A 24,268-nucleotide genomic window follows, 5' to 3' on the forward strand; every position below is an offset into this window, starting at 1 on the left:
CATACTGGATAAAGTTTTTTCCGGCATAAAAAATGTTAAAATTGGTACATTTATTGCTCGATTTTTCAAATTTCACATAAAAATAAAAAACTTAAGAAAACTAGCTTTAGATGTGAGGAATTATGTCATCATCATTTTGTGATCATTAAAAGATAACTTTATTACAATACATTAAATAAAAAATTGATTTAATGTAGTGTTATATAAATGTTGCATCGAACCCCGCTGTTGCATGATGCCCCGTTTGACGGTACTGTTTGAGAAGTATTTTAAGGGGGGGGTAGGGTCTAACACTTTCAAAAAATCGATTTTTTTATTTTTTTTCTTATTGTAAAACATTTCAAGAATGTTGTGTCAAATTTTCAAGTCAATTGAAGCAAAACTGTAGAAATTATAGGCCTTTATCTCCTCCTATCTAATACTGCAAGAAAGCAAGAGCAGAAACTTCAAACGCGTTTTTCTCGAAAGCACATTTTTAAAGTCCGTGGACATCGTCATTTGAAAACTACATATCCGATTCTTTTCAAATTTGGAACATATTTTCTACATATAAAATACCAGACCCCAACGTTGTTCTTTTTTGATTTTTTTACTTTGGGGAGATTTTAGAGGTGAAAAATGGCGGATTTTTTCGTGAAAAATCGTAGTTTTTACTTCAAACAGCCACAAAAATTTCATAAAAATATTTTTAAGTTAAATAAAAACGTTGGGGTCCAGAAAAACATCTATTAAAAATATGTTGCTCTGATTTTTTGACTTCAGATGATTCTGTGCTGAGATACAGTGTCCACCGCAAATCCTGTTTTCTAAAAGGCATCCTCGAAAATGCTCCGTCACCGGCTCATTTTTCAATATTTTTTCTACGAAAAAATTACTAAATGTTCTTTTTACAATGCTTTGTATAATGCAAAAAATTTTAATACATTTGTTTGAACGATAGCTCTAGAAAAAAATCGTAAAAATGGTGTTTTTTTATACCCGTTAGACCCTACCCCCCCCCCCCCCCTTAATAAAACAAGTAAAAAAGTGTCTTAAAATCTCAGAATAATCTATATATATAAAAATGAATTTCTGTCTGTCTGTCTGTCTGTCTGTCTGTCTGTCTGTTCCCTATAGACTCGGAAACTACTGAACCGATTTGCGTGAAACTTGGCAGGTGGGGGTATTGGAGGCAGGGGAAGGTTCCTATTGTGGTTTGAGACCCCTCCCTCTCTCATGAAGGGGGGGAGGGGCCTCCCAAACAAAAGACAATTTTTTGCATAACTCGAGAACCCATCAAGCAAATGGTATCATATTTGGCATGGAGTGGTATTTGGGAACGAGGAATATTTCTATGAATATTTGGTACCCCTCCCTCCTTTCAGTGGCGTGATAGGAATGGGGGAGGGGGGCTACCTTACAATTTTTCATATAACTCGAGAACTAATCAAGACATTGGATCCAAATTTGGCATGTGAAGGTATTTGGATACGAAAAATATTTCAATGATTATTTGAGACCCCTCCCTCTTTACAGTTGAAAGGGGGAGGGGCCTCTTTCATATTTTTTACATAGTTCAAAAACTAATAAAGCAATTTGAACCAAATTTGGCATGGGAGGGTATTTGGATACGAAAAATATTTCTATGATAATTTGAGACCCCTCCCTCTTTCCAGTAGGGAGATATAAAGGGGGAGGGGCCTCTTTTATAGTTTTCAACATAACTAAGAAAGTAATTAAGCAAATGGAACCAAACTTGGCATGGGCAGGTATTTGGGAACGTGACATGTTCTAATGATTGTTTGAGACCCCTTCCTTCTTACAGCGGGGAGGAAGGAAAGAGGGAGGGGAGTTTCATACAATTTTTTCTGCATAACTCAAGAACTAAAACAGCAAATGGAACCAAATTTGGCATGGAACGATATTTGGGGACGAGAAATGCTTCTATGAATATTTGGTATCCCTCACTCTTTCGAAGAGGTGGATGAAAAGGGGGAGGCGAGGTCTCCCTTACAATTTTCAGTATAACTGGAGAACTGATCAAGCAAATTGAACCATATTTGACATTATAAATTGAAGCCGTACCTTTTAAGCGGTAAGATATAAAGCAAGAAGGGGGGGTTTCCATTTTTTTTCCATAACTCGAGAATTAATCGAGCAAATGAAACCAAATTTGGCATCAAACAGTATTTGAGTACGAAAAATACTTTTATGAATATTAAGTTATCACCCCTCTATTGAAAGAAGAGAACGGACAGGGGGGTGGTACTCCCTTTCAAGTTTATACAAAACTCAAAAATTTACTACGTAAATAAAACCAAATTTGGCATGGCATGGAATATAGGAAGGGGAGAGGGAAGCTTACATTTAACTTTTGTTTACAAAATCCGAGAAATGGACAATACTTAACATGGAAAATCATTTTGGTATGACTCTATGATTATTTGACACATCATCCTCCTTTCAGTAAGAAGGTACATGGGAGGAGGGAGGTGAGCCCAATACAATTTTGTTAGCATATGTTCTCAATTTATGCTTACGAAGCCAACAAAGGGAAACAAATATGGCATGGAAAGGTACTTGGTTACGAGATATGTTTCTACGATTGATATAGACTCTTATGCTGTAGAGAGGGAAAGAAAGAAAGGGGCTCCATACAATTTTTGTTGTAAAGCTTAAATACTTATCAACCAATGATTATTTGCCAACTATATTTGATATAAGAGGATTTTTGGGAACGAAAAAATATTTATTAAAGATTACAATCTCCATTCAGCAGGGGGTGAAGGGAAGGACAGGGGGGGCTCTCTAATCAGTTTTTTAGCATAAATCCAGAACATATCAAGCAAAAACAACCATACTTTATAAGTTAGATCATTTACGAACGATCCTTCTTTTTTAGGGCGAAAATTAAGGAAACAGATGAATATTATCAGATCTTTAAAACAAATTTATAAATCAAGATTCAGAATATAAGTTATGGTTTGTGTTGCAATTTGAAACTCCAGCTGAAGCTCTCAATTTATAGTGGTTGCTTATTAATTTCGTCATAATTTGATTTAAAATAATACCAAAAACAATAAAAATTTGAATGATTTCTGAAAATATCATTTGATTCTGAAAGGTGTAGCAAAGCACACCGGGTCAGCTAGTTTGTATATAAAAATTAAAAGATATTTCCCCTAGGTTTATCAATTTACCAACATTTAACAACAAAAATATGCATTCTTTGCTTTTATTTCGCATCGTCCGTGTGTTTATAGCTTATTTTTCTATTCTTAGAATTCAACACCCAATGGCGGTCTTTTCTTGGTGCCTTAAAAATCCAAACGGTCGATTTTTTATTCAATCTTTATCCTCAGAACGTTCAAAATAGGTATGCGGAGGGTAGAAAACAAACTCCCATTGCTCCAAACCTAAATAAACACACACGCTTGCAAACAAAAATCTCCTGAATAAAACAAAAATTGTAGAAAAAAAGAGAACAAACAAACGCTCATCTTTCGATCAGGGTGGCTCAAAATCCTAAGCTAACACATTATGAAAACCAACTTCTATCCCAAGACCCGTGTTATATGAGCTCTGTTCATTCCCACAATTACCAACATACGAGCGAAAATGTGGTACGAAACTGAAAAAAATTATTTGCTCCATCGAGAATTCCTTATTATGGCTTGAAAAATTGTTTGACACGAATTTAAGTTAAGTTTTTCTGAGAAAAAAACAATCAATAAACTTAAAAATATGAATAAAATTTAATTCTGGGACGATTCATTTGCAATAAACTACTCAATCATTTACATCACACGTTCTCTACAACCCAACACCAAAACCCAAACTATCGAATGGAAAACATTCGACCGATGACCTCACTATGAATTTTCTAATTTGAGTTCGAAATGGGAATCCCAATTGCATCGAACAATTGCAACCGCCAACGATACGACAAAAATCCAGTCCAGCCACAACGCATTCAAGGATCATTTCAATAAAAATAACCATAAAACTCCATCTGCAAAACGTGAACCGAACGCTCACATAGTCCACCCACATCAAAATCAGCGGCATCATCGAACAAGCTGTTTCACATAAAAGTGTATCGTGAACGTATGCAGGATCCTAAATATGCCGGGATTTGGCATTCATCGTCCGCTATCGTTCTTTCCAGTCAGGCACCCGTAATCACTCAATGGTCCAGAAATGATACCGAATGGATGCAAATTGACTGACCTGTTTCGTTTCTTCTTGGCAGATAACGGCCCTGCCCCCTATTTTTTTTGTACGTTTCAGATGGATTACCCTCATAAAATTGCAGTACTTACATATTGGCAGTGGATGGAACACTTTCGGGACCGGATGAATCTGAACCGTCGTTGTGGATCGAAGGATTTGTTGATTTGCATATTTTAAGCCAGCATCGAGATCAATCGGACAATCATATTTCAGGATAATTTCTGCTTTCTCATTTATCATTTTTAATTTCCCATTTCCCATTTTTCATTTCTCATTTCTCATTTCACATTTCTCATTTCTCATTTCTCATTTCTCATTTCTCATTTCTCATTTCTCATTTCTCATTTCTCATTTCTCATTTCTCATTTCTCATTTCTCATTTCTCATTTTTCATTTCTCATTTCTCATTTCTCATTTCTCTTTTCTTATTTCTCATTTCTCATTTCTCATTTCTCATTTCTCATTTCTCATTTCTCATTTCTCATTTCTCATTTCTCATTTCTCATTTCTCATTTCTCATTTCTCATTTCTCATTTCTCATTTCTCATTTCTCATTTCTCATTTCTCATTTCTCATTGATCATTGATCATTTCTCATTTCTCATTTCTCATTTCTCATTTCTCATTTCTCATATCTCATTTCTCATTTCTCATTTCTCATTTCTCATTTCTCATTTCTCATTTCTCATTTCTCATTTCTCATTTCTCATTTCTCATTTCTCATTTCTCATTTCTCATTTCTAATTTCCCATTTCCCATTTATAATTTCCCATTTCCCATTTATTGTTTCTCATTTTTCATTTCTCATTTCTCATTTCTCATTTCTCATTTCTAATTTCTAATTTCTCATTTCTCATTTCTCATTTCTCATTTCTCATTTCTCATTTCTCATTTCTCATTTCTCATTTCTCATTTCTCATTTCTCATTTCTCATTTCTCATTTCTCATTTCTCATTTCTCATTTCTCATTTCTCATTTCTCATTTCTCATTTCTCATTTCTCATTTCTCATTTCTCATTTCTCATTTCTCATTTCTCATTTCTCATTTCTCATTTCTCATTTCTCATTTCTCATTTCTCATTTCTCATTTCTCATTTCTCATTTCTCATTTCTCATTTCTCATTTCTCATTTCTCATTTCTTATTTCTCATTTCTCATTTCTCATTTCTCATTTCTCATTTCTCATTTCTCATTTCTCATTTCTCATTTCTCATTTCTCATTTCTCATTTCTCATTTCTCATTTCTCATTTCTCATTTCTCATTTCTCATTTCTCATTGCTCATTTCTCATTTCTGATTTCTCATTTCTCATTTCTCATTTCTCATTTCTCATTTCTCATTTCTCATTTCTCATTTTTCATTTCTCATTTCTCATTTCTCATTTCTCATTTCTCATTTCTTATTTCTTATTTCTCATTTCTCATTTCTTATTTATCATTTCCCATTTCTCATTTCTCATTTCTCATTTCTCAATTCTCATTTTTCATTCCTCATTTCTCATTTCTCATTTCACATTTCTCATTCCGCATTTCTTATTTTTCATTTCCCTTTTCTCATTTCTCATTGCTCATTTCTCATTTCTCATTTCTCATTTCTCATTTCTCATTTCTCATTTCTCATTTCTCATTTCTCATTTCTCATTTCTCATTTCTCATTTGTCATTTCTCATTTCTCATTTCTCATTTCTCATTTCTCATTTCTCATTTCTCATTTCTCATTTCTCATTTCTCATTTCTCATTTCTCATTTCTCATTTCTCATTTCTCATTTCTCATGTCTCATTTCTCATTTCTCATTTCTCATTTCTCATTTCTCATTTCTCATTTCTCATTGCTCATTTCTCATTTCTCATTTCTCATTTCTTTTTTCTAATTTCTCATTTCTCATTTCTTATTTCTTATTTCTCATTGCTCATTTCTCATTTCTCCTTTCTCATTTCTCATTTCTCATTTCTCATTTCTCATTTCTCATTTCTCATTTCTCATTTCTCATTTCTCATTTCTCATTTCTCATTTCTCATTTCTCATTTCTCATTTCTCATTTCTCATTTCTCATTTCTCATTTCTCATTTCTCATTTCTCATTTCTCATTTCTCATTTCTCATTTCTCATTTCTCATTTCTCATTTCTCATTTCTCATTTCTCATTTCTCATTTCTCATTTCTCATTTCCCATTTCTCATTTCTCATTTCTCATTTCTCATTTCTCATTTCTCATTTCTCATTTCTCATTTCTCATTTCTCATTTCTCATTTCTCATTTCTCATTTCTCATTTCTCATTTCTCATTTCATTACTTTTTTGTGAATCGAACAATTTATTTTATAAAGTTTTAAAACTTTTGTTCTCTAAACTTATTCTACAATCTAGCAATATGTATTTGGATTTTTTTTCTGAATTCTCATCCAAGGTCGAACATGATGTCGACATTGCCCGACCAATTTACCAAGATAAACAGGCAACTCATCGCCTTTCGATAATGGCTTCCTCCCGCCACAGACAGCTGAGCACGAGCCTGGGCACTTTTCCTAGGGGGAGGATATCCAAAATGGGTTTGTTTTCCTGGGCCGCTAAATTTGCTGATGGCATCTGGTAGACCCTTCAGATCCGGAACCGTTGAGATCGACGATGAGGCGATAAACAACTAGCCGCTCTCCACTATCTTCTTACTAGGCACTTGTAAGATATTGTAAACCACCTTCTGGAAAGCGGTGAAACGATGAATCTTGTCCTTGCTAGCAGCCCTGTGATTGACATGTTGTTTGTGAACTTTCAAAACCTGGTTTGTCTTGGTTTAACGTTCATAAATTACGAAAATCAAGACAAAAAGTTGTATTTAAGATTTTTTTTTAAATCTTTTTGAAAACAATGGAAAAGCATTTCTTTTAAATCGAATTTACGTTGATCTTTTTGTAGAGTAAGTTTAGTTCGGGAGAGAGAGAGAAAATTGAAAAAAAAGGCAATGGAAAACTTATAGTACAGCTCACTAGAGACTGGTTGGTCGGTTTCTAGGGTACACACAGTCATTTTCGCTCACACATGCACCCATCGAGGTAAGGTCACTCTTCAGGTTTTCACAGGACGTCCTGGTTAACAATGATGCTGTCCTCTTCGATTCACCCGTCATTGACCGGTTTGCTCCCGCTGATGCGGGAGAAAGTGACCTACATTCTCTTTGAGACCTATTGGCTGACGGATAGTCGGTGCAAATTGCTAAAATTGGAGTACAACACGAAAAAAAAATCCTATTAGGTGGCAGTCAAATGACAACCGTCTTTTAATGTTTATTGTTAACAAAGCAATCGAAACTGTCGTCATTAATTTTTGCAGTTAGAGCCAAAATGATATCAAATTTCCATTGAGCGTCGCTAAGCGACCACTTTAGAGTAAACCAAATGAGCCCAAAGTCCAAACCAAATGAGCTACTATTTCAGACCCCATAATTTTGATTTCGAAACAAATCAATGAATATGGACCACCTTGATTGACAGATAATTCGTAAAAAACAACCGGTTTTCCATAAAAACTGCCGAAATTTTGCAATGTTTGGCAAATCACAGTCGACATTTCGGTAATAATTGCAGATATTTCGGTAAACAGTAGAAGTGGTTCGGTAAATTTGGTTATATATTACTGGGAAATGCCCTTTATTAAGAAAGCTGTTACCTTTTAAAAAATTATAAAAAACCCGAACTGATTACCGACTTTCACATTTTTTAAGCGTTAGTGTTTTTGGAATGTATATTTGACACTACTGATTTAAACCTCAATATCTCTTTTGTTTTTCAACTGGATTGTATTAAAATTATATTTTTAGAAACTTTGTAGTGTGAATATAATTCTCAGACATTATTTAGCTACAACTATTTATTTTTACGTTATGGATAGTCTGAGAAAAGAAGCATGCTTCGGATAAAAGACTATCGATCAGCTATAAAATAATCATTAAAAATTTCACTTAGTGCCTAAGTAAGCAGAATTGAGAATTTGTTTTTTTCTTGGATCATGGCTACAATAAATGTAAAAAAAAACGGTGGATTCAACAAAGTGTTTCAGTCGAAGTAACTTTGTTGTTAACCCTTCATTTAATATTTTTTTTATTTTTCTTTAAAAATATTTTTTTTACAGTTGGAAACGATTAGTACATCAAGAAAAAAAATTAAAATAAAATACGATTTTTAACTTTTCCACACATTAATTGTTGCAAATTTGTTACTTTATGAAACGAAGGGTTAAGATAAGATTGAAAAAAATATGGATCGGACAAAAAGTCTTAAACGCATGGCTCTGGTGAAGCTTTACTATTTCTGAGGCAGTTCAAGCGATGTGTTATCTGTTTGTCGGATTCCTTTTTAATCGGCTTCTTAATGTTTTCAAGCAAGTAACGGGTTACGATGTCTTTCTTGATACCTTCATCCTTCATCAGGCGTAATCTGGCTTCCAAGATACTGGAAGCACTGGACGCACTTTCTCAACCTGTTGTCCAGCTACCACGAAATTGGAACGATTTTCTGTGTTGATCTCCATTGACTTGGTCTTTCCGACATTGATTTTGATATCTGCTGCCTTGGAGCTTTCGGTGAGGTCGTCGACTTTGCTCTGCATGTCTTGTTGTCTTTGAGCGAGCAAAACAATATCATCAATGTCGTTCACTACTCCATTGTCGAAGGATTCCACGGCAATCCTCAGTTTGGTCTACAGTCAATCGATCCAGTCAAGACCTTATCCATTACGATTAGAAAAAGTAGCGGAAATAAAATACATCCCTGTCTCACTCCAGCGGTAACCGGGATTGGATCAGACAAGACAACGTTGTGCAGGACCTTGCATGAAAATGCCCCGAATTGTGCTTCGATGAGATGGACTAGTTTTTATGGGACTCTTCGTCGCCTAAGAACCACCCAGATGTTTTCGTGGTTCAGTCGGTCAAATGCTTTTTCGAAATCAACGAACACCAGTAGAAGAGAGTCCTGGCATTCGTTGATTTGTTCCAGTATTATTCGTAGCGTTCTGATGTGGTCCACACATGATCGCCTTGATTAGAATCCTGCTTGTGCCGTCAGAGTGTAGCGTCGATTTTCTCCTGGCTCATGTTGAGGATCACTTTCCATAGTACTTTGAGAGTTGTACAGAACAACGTTATGCCTCGCCAGTTACCGCACTCTGTCAGGTCTGTCAGGGTTCTTCGGGACCTTTACGAGGATACCCTGCATTCAGTCGGCCGGGAATGTTGCAGTATCCTAGATGTCAGCGAAAAGATGGTGCAACATTTATGCTGACAAGGCAGGGTCAGCTTTCAGAATTTCAGCAGGGATGCAATCGATCCCAGGTGCTTTGTTGGATTTCATGTCTTTGATCGCCACTTCTATTTCAGCCAACGAGGGCGCTTCCGAGTTGACGCCATTTATGCGACTTACTGTTGGTGCTTCGAGCTGAAGATTCTGTTGGCCATGGCTATTTGTGACTGTGCGATATAGAATTTGGATACAACGTGGTCTTGATCAATATCTGGTATAATTACGAATAACCAATCACTATACTGACTCCTACACACACTATCTCACATACGGCCGTCGCAAGGTATCAAATGCATTGCGTGTCATTGTAGATTGGACCGTAAAGGAGAATACTTGCATCAGGTAAGTAAGTACAGCCAGCTGAAGACCATCGGGCGATTCCTGGATGCGGAATTCTGAACCTACACAGTGACCTGTAAGAGTTGTTCGAAGTGCTCAGTCCATCGTTTTAGCTGATCTGTTCGAACGGTCATTAACTGACCTGCTCGGTCTTTCAGTGGCACTCTTGTATTAGTCTTTGCACCACTGAGGCGGCGAGAAATGTCATAAAGTAATCGGATATCTCCATTGGCGGCGGCTTTTTGTCCCTCTTCGGCTAGGGAGTTTGTCCAGGCTCTCTTGTCTCGTCTACATGCTCGTTTAACTGCCTTTTCCAGCTCCGTATACCGTAAGCGGGTTGTTGCTTTGGCAGACCCGGTACATGCCTGCTAAATTTCGAGTTTCGCTTTTTTCTAATCGTCGATCATCCTCCAGGTTTCATCCGATATCCATTCACTTCTTCGTTCACAAACTTTACCGAGGGTAAATGGCTCATCGTGATAAAGGCATTCTTGATTCCACACCACTGTTCTTCGACTGTTCCTTCTGTCGGCAGCTCCGAGGTTCGGGATTCTAGCTGTTCAACGTATGAACTTTTCACCTCTGGATTCTCCAACCGGCGGACGTCGTATCGATATCCGACTTTCTCCTCTCGCCGCTGGACACGCGTGACTCTCAGGCGTATCTCACCAAGGACGAGGTGATGGTCAGATACAATTTCTGCACTACGTTTGTTGTGGACTTCAAGAAGGATCCTTCTCCATTTTCGGCTGATGCAGATGTGGTCAATTTGATTTTCTGTTCGGTCATCTCGGGATACCCAAGTGACCTTATGTGCGCGATCCACCGATCACCATGTTGTTGTTGCCACAAAACTCTACAAACAGCTCTCCGTTTTTGCTCATGTGTCCTAGGCCATGGCGCCCCATGATGCGCTCAAGATCCCGATTGTCGGAGCCAATCTTTGCGTTGAAGTCGCCCAAATGGATTTGAATGTCACACTACGGAATTTTCTCAACCACGTTGTTCAATTGACTGTAAAACTGCTCTTTCTCCTGCAAATCGGCAACGTCAGTTGGCGCATAACACTAGACCATTGTAAGGTTTCTAACCCGTGTTATAAATCTGGCAACGATTATTCTTACGTTTATCGGTTCCCATCTTATGAGTGCCACATGAGCCTGCGGGCTTAACAGGAGACCAACTTCTCGTTGCCGAGTAGCGTGTTCTTCTCGTATGCCAGAGTAAAGCATTACTTGCCCGAACTGTGTCTTGTTCTCCAATGTTAGGCCAACGGACTTTGCTCGTTGAGCCAGCTTACCTGGCTGGGCAAGAGTCAGAACATCCCAAGTTCCTATTCTAGTCCGTGTTTTCATGCTAAAAGTCTTTGCCAAAGTTCCAATTCGGTTAGTTTTGGTCCCAGTTTCCGTAACAATTTTATAAATCGGGAGCAGTAGGTTGTTAGCCTAAGGTCCTATCCCACGATTTGAGCCGCCCCTGACCTGGGGAACAGACGCGTGCGGCCACCTTCTCAGTCTGCATGCGACCAAAGCATCCACCGGGGTTGGGTACCCGATCTCCGCTTAGGTTACTCGCATCAGTCGCATCCCAGCCGGCACCACGGGGAGGTTGAGATAGGAGTTGTGAATAAGAGGTGATATGACCACTATAGGGCCTCCTGTTGCACATTATCCACCATTTGCCAGCCAAACTATGACTGGTATGACTGTTATGAAATTTTGAAAGATGTAGAAGAATTCAATAATTAACGGCAGTCAGTGGCTTTTGCGTAGTGGTTAAAGTTTAAAAAAAATCTTCGCCAATGTTTAATTCCGGTTATGGCAAAAACATGCTCAACAACAATTTTTTTGTTTGATACTCCTTTTTTATGAGGAAGGAGGGGGAGGTTTTTTTTATTTTATTTTAAACAGATCGTCATGTTAAAAATGATCATTTTCAAATCTGAGGAATGTCGCTTGAAAATTATACGGGTTTTTGAAATTGTTTTGTATCACTTTCTAAAGCGCATGGATATGCGTCATTTTGGCGTATTAATCGCACTTTTGCCGATTCGTTTTTCTCGATTTTCTCAAAAACTATTTGGTATTTTCCAGATTTGTTGAAAGCATTTAAAAGCTCATAGGAAAACGCACATAATAGCGTCAAAAAGTCAAATTCGGAAAATTTTATATGCGTCACTTCGTCATATCACGGTAGCGTAGTGATCTGTAGTTTAATCATTTGTAGGATGCCATCACACCTTAGAAAATGTACGTTAAGTATTTTGGAAAAAAAAGATTTCATGAAACTTGAAATTTACAAAGGTTCTAAATGTACCTACAATGTGTGTTTTTTCTAGCAGTTCGTTATGCGTATTTGAATTTAAATAAAACCACAACATCAGAAATATACCTACCACTTGTACAAAAACAATTTTCAAATCGTGTCGTCGCCTTTAGTCCCAGTGTGCCGTCTCCCTAGCTGCCCGCATTCCGGTAGTCGTTCATCAGGAAAGATCGTTTACGGCACCGGAATGAAAATTTTGTTTATTCATGTTCAATTTTAGCGGTGCACTGCATCATGTTTATTTTCGGGACGTATTTGCAGTACGTGGTTGCAATTGGCTTCGGTTTTGGCAATTTGGTGGAAATGAGATTGCTGCTTCCCACTCTCATTTCCGTGTTCTACCTTCCTACGATGTGAACAAGTGGCATCGTGCCCTCAACCGTGGGAACCGTTTGTTGTTGATTCTTAAGAAGTCTTGACTAGGCGAAGCTGTAAATGAAAAGATGTTTTTATTTTCTTTCCTCTCTAATGTTTTGTTTTTCTTTTTCTTGCAGTTCCTCTGGTTTCCATGGATGCCCTGGTCGGAGAGACCATTTACCTGCCCTGCAACATCAGCACCCCGGAACCGGGTGACAGTGTTGTCCTGGTATTATGGTACCGGGAGGATAAAGGGTCGCCAATTTACAGGTAAGTCTTTGGTTGCCGGTTTCTTTAAACTTTTTATTTTTGTTCTTAAAAAACGAAAATCCGGGCAATATCCGGTCAAATTTGGTCTAATCATTATTCAATTATTCAACAATATTCTAAAAAATAAAACTTGAAAAATAAATTTTGACATGATCATTCATCGACAGATTTTAAATCATATTTTAAGCTCACAAAAAACCTTTCAAGATTTTTCTAAAACTTGCTTAAATAGTCATATTGGAGGCATATATGAAAAAAATTTACAACACAATTTGTTATTTTGTTTTTTTTGCCAAATAAAGTGGATAAATCCGAGCAAAAAATGGATTCGCCGCCGAGCCAGATTTTCGGACAGTGCCGGACCGGGCCGGACTGTTCCCAAATCTTGTATTAAAAACATCAGGGTAAACCCGGATAAAACCTGTCAACCTGAGTTTAACTCCAGCAGAAACCGGGACTGTATCGGATAAGACATATTAACCTGTCCTTCTGATCATAAATAATCCTCTAAATTTCACCCTTCATCCATTTACTGTCCCTTATACAGACTAAAAAAAAGTTTCCTGGCCCGTTGGGATGTGAGGATTTTAAATGAATCACCACCGGTTCCAGATTGATGTATCGATAGAAATCTCCCAGGGGAGGGTGAGGTACTTACAGGGTGACAAAAAAGTCCGCTCATACAGGAAAATCTCATTATTTCAAAAAATAAGAAGAAAATCTGAATCTATCTTTCATAGCTTTATACAGTAACTAATAAAGATACTTCAGAGACGATATTTCGGAATTACACCTCCTTTCTCTGATCGAATCAGCTTCAGAAATCTCGGAAAGTCGTCGCAAGCAGCGCGCACGTTCTCCATCGGTTTCTCGTCACAGATTTTCGTGACAACTCGCTTGAATTGCTCCGAATTTGTTATTTTATAGTCGTTCAGCATTGACATCATGTATCTCCACACGAAATAATCCAGTGGATTCCGATCCGGAAACGACGGAGGCCATTCATTCTTCGGAATGAAATCGATCAAGTTTTCCTCAACCTTTGCGGTGTGAGATAGGGTGCCATCTTACTGGACGCAAGACTAACGTCTTATTTAGGATCCGGGAAACGTTCAGCCTATCCGCAGGAACTTGCTGGAGGCTCACACTCCAAACTCGATCATTTTGGCGATTGACTGTTCGCTCCAAAACGAACAGCTTCTCGTCCGAAAAAATTATCTTGTCATCTACACGCCAACCGAGCAGCGATCATCAGCGAACATCAGGCCGCATAAGTTCCAGGCCGAATAGTCGCTAGGCCGAATGGGCATAAGACCGAATATTTGCTAGACCCAATGGACGATTGTCGACTGCCAAATGTACTTTATAAGAAATAGCGCAAAGAGGGAGCTAGTTTTTCGAACGAATGGATACAAGGTCGCCGCCGACCGTGGCCTAGAGAATTGCGTTTAAGTCTTTTAAGCAATGGGTCATGGGCCTCGGCGAGAGGCTCCTCGACAGCGGAGGTACAGCTAATTGCAACAGTAGCTATCCAGGCAGTGAAAAGCTGGGTGCATTCCAAGTGCCTGCGTCTCATCATGTCGAGTCATGTCGACTACGTGTGTAAGAGAGCGGCAATGACCACGGCCACACACACGGATGATGTCGAAATCCTCGGCAATTCGCAGTAGCAAGAGGAGGATACTGGCAGGCGTGACCATGTCAATCTTGCGATACGGAGCAGTGACCTGCAGAGACTTAGCAGCTTTCAACGACTGATGAACCTGCGGGTTATCAGTGGATACCGGACCATCTCGTCCGAAACCACCTGCGTAGTGAAGGCATCTCGGTTTTGCTAGAGAAGAATGTCTATTGCAATGACAATAAAGACACGCTCAACGTACGAGACCTCGCCAACGAGGACTCGATGTATAGCTGGCAGCAACTGTGGGACAGCTCAGAGAGAGGAAGGATGACCCATCGCGGTGAAGTGAACTTCCATATGACGCAATTCCCGGTAGGTCATGAAGTACCACTACCGGTTTGAACATGTGGCTTCGCAATATTGTCCAGATTGTGGTGAAGAAGAGGAAACTCTCGAACATGTGGTGTTTGCCTGTACGAGGTTCGCGGCGGTACATACCAACATACTTGCCGACTTTGGGCCCGGCACGACGGCAGACAACGTGGTGCAGAGGATGTGTATGGACTCCAACACTTGGCATGCGGTCAGCGATGGATTCACTCGGATCATGACTGCCCTGCAGAGGAGCTCAACGGCAGGCCACGAATTGTGTAGGATGACTCCATCAACGGGGAGCATATGAGTTGTGTGTGTCCGGTGGTCTTGATCGAAGCTACAAAGATAAGTCACCATCATCTGCGTAGCGGAGGTGCGGGTGCGCTGCGAACATGTGTTGGATATCCCACCGCCGGGGAGTGTCGCTTCCTAAGGGAGTAACTGCGATAACTCCTTCCTTGTAGCGGACTTCGCGGGAAAAGGGTTTTTTCCCACTGTCGAAAAAAAAATTATCACCCAGGTGGTAAATCCTTTTTACGGATTGCATTCCAAGGCACGGCGATGCTACTCTGGGTCCATGGGTGCAATTGGACGACTCATGATGCTAAGTACCCCTTCGCCATAAAGTCCACCTGGGGCCGCAGACCTGGTTCCCACCTCGAACTGTTTAGTACACTATGCTTCAATAGTGGGAGGTCTATTCGCGCTAATGCGCTCCAAGGCAATACTCATTAACGAGACCACTTTAAGCAAAACCTCTCTTCCTTACGACTCGACGCCTGAACTCTCCTCTAACGACTTGAGAACCGACATCTCCTCGCAGTGACTCGAGAATCCCACATAAACCTCTCCTCTTCGCGACATGAGGCCTGATCTCTCCTCTAACGACTCGAGATCCGACCCCTCCTCGCATCGACTCGAGGCTTTTTTCACTGTCGGGGAATACCCACGGGTAGAGAGGTTCTCTATTCTCGGCGAGTCTCTCGAGATGGTAAAGGATGTCGTCACTGTCGGGAAGCATCCGATGCGTAGCGCTCAAAGTCCCGAATGTGTGCCAGGACAGGCGCGAGTCCAGGACAAGCTGCTCATGATCTGGCACAAAATCCTAGGGTTGCCAGCCAAAGGGATAAAAGAAGACCGGACAACGTTCGGAGTAGACTGACCCCACCGACGGGGGGCTGTCAAGTAGTGTGTGTCCGACCCCACGGTTTGAAGCTGCAAAGATGAGGCAACATCTTCTGAGTAGTGGATGTCGAGGATACGCCGCATTCGTGCATTGGATGCTCCACATTCGGGGAGTATCTGAGTAGTGCGGTTCCCAAGAAACAAAGCTGCGGAGATAAGACTTGACCTTCTTCGCAGTGGAAATCGTTAGGAAAGGGTTATCCAACGATCGGGGAATACCCACGGGTAGAGTGGCTCTCGACGCCGGGTGAGCTACTCGAGTCGTAGTAGCAAAACGTCTTCGTCGGGAATCATCCAAGTAGCTACGTCAAGTCCCGCGCGTGTGCTGTGCCAGGCGTGAGTCTAGGCTAAGCTGCTCTCGATCGACAGACGACGGGCATAAAGGTGGCAAACCTTGCATCTTGGAGATAAGAGGTCGAGTTTCGAGTCGTTAGAGGAGAGGTTTGTGTGGTCAACCCTGAGTCTTTACGATAAGGTGTCGAGTCTCGAGTCGTAATAGAAGAAATCAACAAGAGGAGGGATTTAAGTGGTCGCCTCGAGTTATAACGAGGAGAAGTCAGGTCTCTATTCGTTAGATTCGGGCTAACGTCCAAATGGCCTGAAGCTTGACTGCGTTCGGCCGAATGACTCTGCTTTAATGTGTTAGCCTAGAAAACCGGAGTTTGCGTTTGCGTTTGCGTAATAACAAACACAGTGTAGGTAGACGATTTTTTTTCAACATCACCTATTTTCTGTTTTCTTTCAGTTTTTCTGAATATATATCGCTTTCTGATATATATTCATTTTCTTGAATAAAACAGTAGGACTGATGTAAAATCTATTATTTTTAGAGCATAGAAAAATGTAACCGCCTATCAACTGGTCAAGTATTCAAACTTACAAAATGGTTCGATGTAATTCAGAAGTTTTCTACTTAAAAATCTAGCATTGTTTAATCAACCTCACAATATGGCTGAATACATAATAAATTTCACTATTAATTAGGAATTCTTAAAATCCATCTAGTATTGATTTCAGACCGTAACAGGTTGCAATTAAATTTTTGGATTGTGAACTTTTTAACCTTAAATTTTGGAGCACATCATTATGGATTGTTAAATATATTATATTTTTTCATGGAAAAACAAATACCCAATTTGTCAATTTAATTCTATCCTGTAACCACCCTTTATGTATCATTAGTTCAATCGGGTAGCTCAGCTTCAACGGGAGGTTTTGGGGTTCACGATCGGACTAAGTATCTAACGTTTATCTTTCATTGTCTTTTCCATTCCATTTCAGTGCGGATACCCGGGGTCGCGATGTCACGTCGGCCAAACGCTGGTCCGATGAATCGGTCTTTGGCAACCGGGCGTACTTTCTGTTCGACAAACAGCCCGGGGAGCTGGCCATCCAGAATGCCCGGGAAACCGACAGCGGCCTGTATCGGTGCCGGGTGGATTTTATCGTAGCACAAACTAGGAATAGTATCGTAAATTTAACAATAATAGGTAAGTGATTTCCAAATCGGGACGCGGGCAGGTACCGTGTCGGTATCATTCGTGTGGTATTGCTGCTGTTGTTGCTGACTGGCACATTCAGAACTTTCTCAATGGCTGATGTTGCTCGCTTCGACTGCTGGTAGAGAGCTGGTAAATTCTGAATGGATTCAGGCAGCCGGCGATAGGTACCAAGCATCGTCGACGTCGGTCGTCGTTCGTTCTGTGTAGTGCTGAGATGAATGCATTTGTCGTTTCGTATTGCGGCCTTTCGCTGGCGGTTGCAATCGTCTCCGAAACCACTCTCCGGCACGCCCCCGCCCACACTCGACAACTGAATGTCCCAGCCGGGAGTTTTGTATGTTTAGGTGGCCAATCGCAATCGACAAGATAAATACTACCCCGTCGTCAAACAGCTTTGATTCCAATTTTAGATTCAGCCAACTCGTTTAGCATAAATTCATGTAAACTGTGCGTGCATCCTTGGAAGTTATCCGATTAGAATTTGTGAATGTTTGCCGGAGTCTCTATTGAAAGGTGTTGCGATTTAAGGATTTTGACATAGAATTGGCATTAGAATAGGATGGCCCTTATTTTTAATCTTTCTTGAATCCTGACTATCAACTCACATTCAATTTTAACATTGTCGTACCCGATTTCGAATAGAAAAACACATGAAATTTTTTAGTCACCTTGGAACATTATGATTATATCAGTACAATTAAATATTATGTTGAAATCATCTTGCAGAGGGTGTTTAGTAAGCAATTTTTTTTTTTGAAACTTTACGTTGTATTCTAGCAAATTGGAGTAGTGTCTATGACGTTTCTTAAGGAAGTGTTATACCCAATTTTCGGGATGAGCGCAGCTCAAATCTAAGAAAAATATTAATTCTAAAATTGTAATTATAAATGTTTAAATGGCATTTGAAAAATAAAATAATTTAAATGAGTATTTTAGCAGACTTAGACTATTTTTGCGTAATGCTTAATGCTGTAAATAAATTAAGAACAGTTATTTCATGCTATAATATCGTTATCTTCGAATTATTCAACTTCCATTTATTCACTGGTCCAGATTTCCATCAGCTAGTCCTGGTGTATGATGCCACCCAATCCCTTTAGGGGAGGAAGCAAAGAAAAAAGTACCAAAGGAAGTAAACACCCGAAAGATATTTTCCCGTTAATGCTTCAGAGCAGATTCCTTCCGTTCCCTTCTTCGGTTACTTGTTGTTGACTCTCCAAGGTAATTTTCGATCCAGGTGAAAGCATCAAAACAAAAATAAAAGCTACTGCTCCCGGTCTGTGCTAAGTTCAGAGAGGTATGCACATGGAGGGAATTGCGGAAGCACTGACTGAGAGCATCGTTGAGACTCATCCGGATGTACGTTCCCGGGAAGCACCCACCCACCCACATGAGTACTACAGAGTCCAATCAAATATACATGCGAAAGATGAATAAATTATGGCCCAGACTGCCACTTTCGCGTGTTCCCCAACAAACATCATTCCCCGGAACTTTGTCGTTTCCATCTGGTTTTGGTTTTGGGAATCCACAAGGTTCTTAGAATAGCGTCAACGGTACCGTTTTGGTGAGAAATCTGAAACCAAACCACCCACCCTACCCAAGGTATGACCCGGAGATGGTGCAAATCGTCAGCTTACCTGGGACTTTGTTTGCCCAATGGTTTACCCATTAACTGTGGAAGAATAGCACCGGTAAGGGGTTGCCAATATAAGCTTTAGGATAGTAGTAGATTTAAGGATTTAATCATACCAAATAATGACGCTAAGTTCTAAAGGGATTACTTGAATCTGTTTTTTGTGGATTAAATTTTTCTAAACGACTCAGCGTTACGGAACATCCATGTCCTTCCCAATTCAACCCCAACCTACTTAAAGATATCTGAGCTTTAAACCATGATTATAACCAGAGACGCTATGATATTTTAAAGGTGTCATACTTGCGCTACGGAGCCATCCTCGCATTATGCATTAGACTGAGTCGATTTAGGGTCTTTTTCGAATTTCTCAAATTCTGAGGCCTCGTGCTTCGTTTTTAGTTAAAACTCTGCCATGACTTTTTGTAGAACTCAACCTTTACATTAGAAAATTATAACTTTAAGGTTTGTATGGGAAAATGAAATATTTATGTATGTATGTATGTAGGTAATCCACCATGGGTGCACGGATTCACCGCAGTTTTACCAAAGTATGAACATCTCTGCATCCCTTAGATCAAAAGTTTCGGATTATCTCCAATGCAGAGTGTGACATACCCGGCACCATGGCTTCGTGTTTTTTGATGTGGATGCATGTATATCGTGTTGCTGTTTGTATATTCTGGACGAATGTTTCAATCATCTGCGCAACCAGTTCACAATTTATGAAATTTTTTATTTCATATATTTTCACAGGTATTCCGGCATCCGTGTATATACCTGGCCAGTTGGCATATGATTGAAAATTCTATTATATAGTCATATAATTATTGAAAAATATAATATATACTGGAACATCTTACCTTATTGCCTTATTGCTGGTTTTTGACCAAACTTACCTGACCCAAACCAATAATTTAACCAGCTTTGAGCTTCCTTTTTGGTTTAACTCTACTAGCTAATCTGAACCGGGTTTCTTATTTCTCTTTGTATTTGAATTTTCACTTTCCCAGTCACCATACGCCTGGTTACACTTGCACAACCACGTTTGCTATCCTTTGTTATAAGCTGCTCTCTTTTTCTTCTCTCTCCCTCACCAACACTAATTTCAAACTCTCTATTCACCACTCAGGCCTTCCGTGTGCAATTAAATTCACCACGTCTCACACTCTTTTCTGCCGACTCTCCCAGGGCGAGATTTCTCTTGCTTCTCCACTTCTCACATACTTCTTCCAAAACTACTACCACTTTAAGCGCTGCTATTTCTCGCTTTCAATTTTCTTAACTCGAGGAACTATCGATTTTTTTCCCATGAAAATATGCTGATTTTAACACACGTAGGCCTACAACACTTCCCAACTCATTTTCTTTTCTATTTCCAAGACAAACTTTCACTCACTTCAAGGAAAACCAGACCAAAACCGCATCAAGCCTTCAAGATGGTTCGTCTTACACATTTGCTCGCCCTACCCAACCTTTCCCAAAATGGCCGAAATGGCGTGCTAGTGCCAATTTCAACCCCAATTCACGCAATTAGAACACCTTCAAAACACCCGAAAACTCAATCGCCCGACTTATTACTGCTTGGAACTTCAGTAGCCGCCTAAAAGACTAGATACGCCAAAGAAAAAAACTGCAACAACCTCCGCGTGATCCAATCCGACTGCACTCTCTCGCCGACACACTGAGAATGAATCGTATGGGAAAATGAAATATTTAGCTAAGAATAACGATTATGTTTTTTTTTTGTAAAAGAGACGAATACCACCTTTAAAAAATTTAGCCAATTTTTGAAGCCTTATAACATCTTCTTTCTAACTCTTATCGAAATGCAGTCTTGGGATGAAATATTTGTAATAATTTGACTTTAAGGAAAACCGTATTTAAAAAAGTGACCCAAGGGATTTAAAATTATTGATGAAAAACCGGTTTTCCATGTTTCTTTCGAACAAAATATCTCAAAATCCCATACAACCTTCAGGCTCATTGAGAAAACTCCTTCACGTGATCCGATCTGGCCAAATTTGGCGCGAGATCTTGTACAAGGATTGATACAAGGAGCCTAGCATTAATTTTAGTCTTTTTCAATAGTCGGGTCACTTGGCGCACTCTAATGCGCTTACTAAGGAAAATACTCATTTTCTCCCATATTCCAATAGATAGGAGTCTAAAAACTATAAGCACATGAGCGATCATATGATATATAAACGATAGAGCAATTTTTCTGTAAAAATCTCTAACAGTTTTTGAGAAAATGTTTTTATAGTGAAATTAGTTAAAATAATTAACCTTTTTCCAAAATCGGGAGGGGCTACATGCGCATATTTATGTTTTTAGCTGTATTCCAGTTCCACTTGCAATATTTTCGTATTATTCAATTGAATATGTTTGAAACTGATGTTTAGTATATGTCAAAGGCAAAATTTTAGATATCACTAGCTTTTTTGCATAAAACATACTCAGAGATGCCATATCGCCATATTTCATGGAAATAATTTGCTTATATTTTCATCAGATCAGTATTCAGCTCTTCTATCCCATTGTAAGATTTTAATTAGGGCGTAGACTTATTGTTTCAAAGATAAAAAGTATAAAATTTATATGAATCATCTGATTTTTCTTTATAAAGGCATTTAACCTGCCTGATATAGGTGTTTGAGCAGACCATTTTCGGTGGGAATAAATACGACTTAACTGGGGAACGATTCACAAGAAAGAGACATTTTATTTATTCTACATTTAAAATTACAACTTTTCCCGCTTATTCATACATGATTTAACAATAGAGCAAACTGACATCATTATAGCGGTGCTCAGATGGACACTATACTCAAAGGCGCATTCCAGCAATGTCAGGGTGCCCAATACATTTCAGTTCGAACATAGGCATTCAAAATCTGTCTCTTATTCCAATATCTGATCATTTATAACTTTTCCAATAGCTTATATTTGTTGAATTTCTGATTTCCAGAAGAATTAGAAAAAAAATCGTTAACATTTTTGTTTACAAATTCGATATGCACGATTATCAAAGTTCAAAATACTTTAACAAAACTGTTAAAATTATTGTTACTGTTGTTGATCATGAAGATTTCGACTGTATGTTTTTGTGTTCAAATTACGGCAAATCAGTCCAATTTTGTATTTATAAACGACGTTTAATTTATTCCGACGTTTCGGTGTTTATTGACACCATCATCAAGGTGAACATGACAGTGGGAGACATGTAGGGGAAAAGTTCATATAACGCCCCATGTGGCTAATACGTGCCACCCTTGTTTTGAAGAATGTGAATCATTTTAAGCCTGCAAAATATTACCAATTTGTTCTAAATGCTGTGATTGGTCATGGCAAGTATGAATTTTTCCTTAAAATGCTCCTGTGTCGTGATAATTTCACAATTTAGGTTTTTCTTCATTTCGAATTTTAAAACACTTTCAATAAGGTGTCACCAAGCAGAGAAAAACGAATAAGACAATATTTTCTGACACATCGATAGAGGAGAATCTAAACTATGAGATAATGCTAAAAAATTATACCGAACTCGCTATGGTATGTTTTTTTATGGGTATGTTCTATCACGGCCCATGCGCTCGTTATAACGCGCCAATCATAGTAGGCTGAAAATAGCATTAATTATTCAAAAAGGTCAATTTTCATTGAAAATGAACAAAAAGTCTAAAACCTTATTTTGAGCCTTAATTCAGCCCAAAAAATCCACTTTAATTTTTTTTTTTATTTTTGATTAGTCCATTTTGATTTTCTTTTCAGTCAAAGTGTCTGTTAGTATTGGTGTGTTTTCGGTCTTCGGCTGCTTTCGGGTGCGTTCGGCTGCTAGGCGCATATTGAATACACAGCGGCGCGTATTTGCAACACAGTTTTGTTCTGTGGCTTTTAAAATGCTTTTTAAAAATCAAGTTTTTGAAGCAACTAAAGGAATTTGAGTAATAAAAAATCATAGGCATTTGTAGAAAACACTTTTCTTCAACGATTACACCCATTTTTACCACAATTTGTACGTGGAATACATAGGAAATCAGCGGTTCGCTTAGGTGGCGCATAATAGGGCAAGTTCCCCTACAGCAGAGTTAAGGATCCGAAGAGAATTGGTGAGAAATCTAATGTCGTCTACCAAATTCCATGCGAAGAGCCGTGCTCGAGCGTATACATTGGTCTCTCCAAAAATACGCTCAACCAACGACTCTCCGGACACAAGAGCAACATAAAAATGCTAAAGAAAAAACAAGACAGTATTACAAATAACATCAGAGCAGCGGAGAAAAACAGAGAGAAGGACAACACAGCACTCATAGACCACATTATAGAAACAAATCACACATTCAACATCGATAAAACAATTGTATTAGATACAAGTTTTGACAAATACACACTTAATTTTCTCGAAATGTGCCATATATTCAACACACCCAACACAGTCAACCAAAGAACAAATGTAAACAATTTAAACTCTATTTTTGCATCTGTCTTAAACATATTAAACCAACACAACTATAAGAAAACAAACCGGAAAAATGTCAAATATATCGATAATCAGACCGAACCGAACAGACCGAACCGAGAAAAATTTTGAATTTGAATCGTAAGAAATAATACAGTGTAAAATGATTTTTAATAATATTTCCAACTACCGTTACAGTGATTCTGCACAAAATAATCCGGACAGTACGTTTTTACAAAAAAACAAGTAATAAACGACAACTTTGTAAGTAGGCTTAGACAATAGGACAATCAACACAAACAATACACTTTAGTTTACAATTAATATTATTAAAAAACATTGTAGGATCCCTGATGATGGTGTCAATAAACACCGAAACGTCGGAATAAATTAAACGTCGTTTATAAATACAAAATTGGACTGATGTGCCGTAATTAGAACAAATTATTGTTAATTTTTTTCAAATTTTGTATTGTCGATTTGCACCAAGACATTTTGACATGCAGTGTCAACTGATTCTCCCTTATAAAAATAACAAAATTGTGATGATAGCTGTTTTTTGCCCGACTGGGAAAACCAATTCTTTCTGAAATGGCTAAATCAGTGAAAACTGATAAACTTAATACAATCATAACGACTGAATCTTGTAAGAAAATCTTTAATTTACTCGCTTCAATGATTTTTACATAGGC

At 38.7% G+C, this 24,268-nt stretch overlaps 1 protein-coding gene across 1 annotated transcript in view; it reads left to right on the forward strand.

The window, feature by feature from the left end:
* LOC129740363 (protein turtle) overlaps nucleotides 1-24,268 on the forward strand; it is a 908,021-nt gene that overhangs the window by 600,992 nt on the left and 282,761 nt on the right. The window contains exons 3-4 of the mRNA XM_055732025.1: nucleotides 12,663-12,795; nucleotides 17,261-17,469. Coding sequence (XP_055588000.1) covers nucleotides 12,663-12,795; nucleotides 17,261-17,469 — 342 coding nt within the window. The remainder of the gene's footprint in view (nucleotides 1-12,662; nucleotides 12,796-17,260; nucleotides 17,470-24,268) is intronic.

This window comes from Uranotaenia lowii, chromosome 1 (genome assembly GCF_029784155.1).
Source record: "Uranotaenia lowii strain MFRU-FL chromosome 1, ASM2978415v1, whole genome shotgun sequence".
Taxonomy (NCBI): domain Eukaryota; kingdom Metazoa; phylum Arthropoda; class Insecta; order Diptera; family Culicidae; genus Uranotaenia; species Uranotaenia lowii.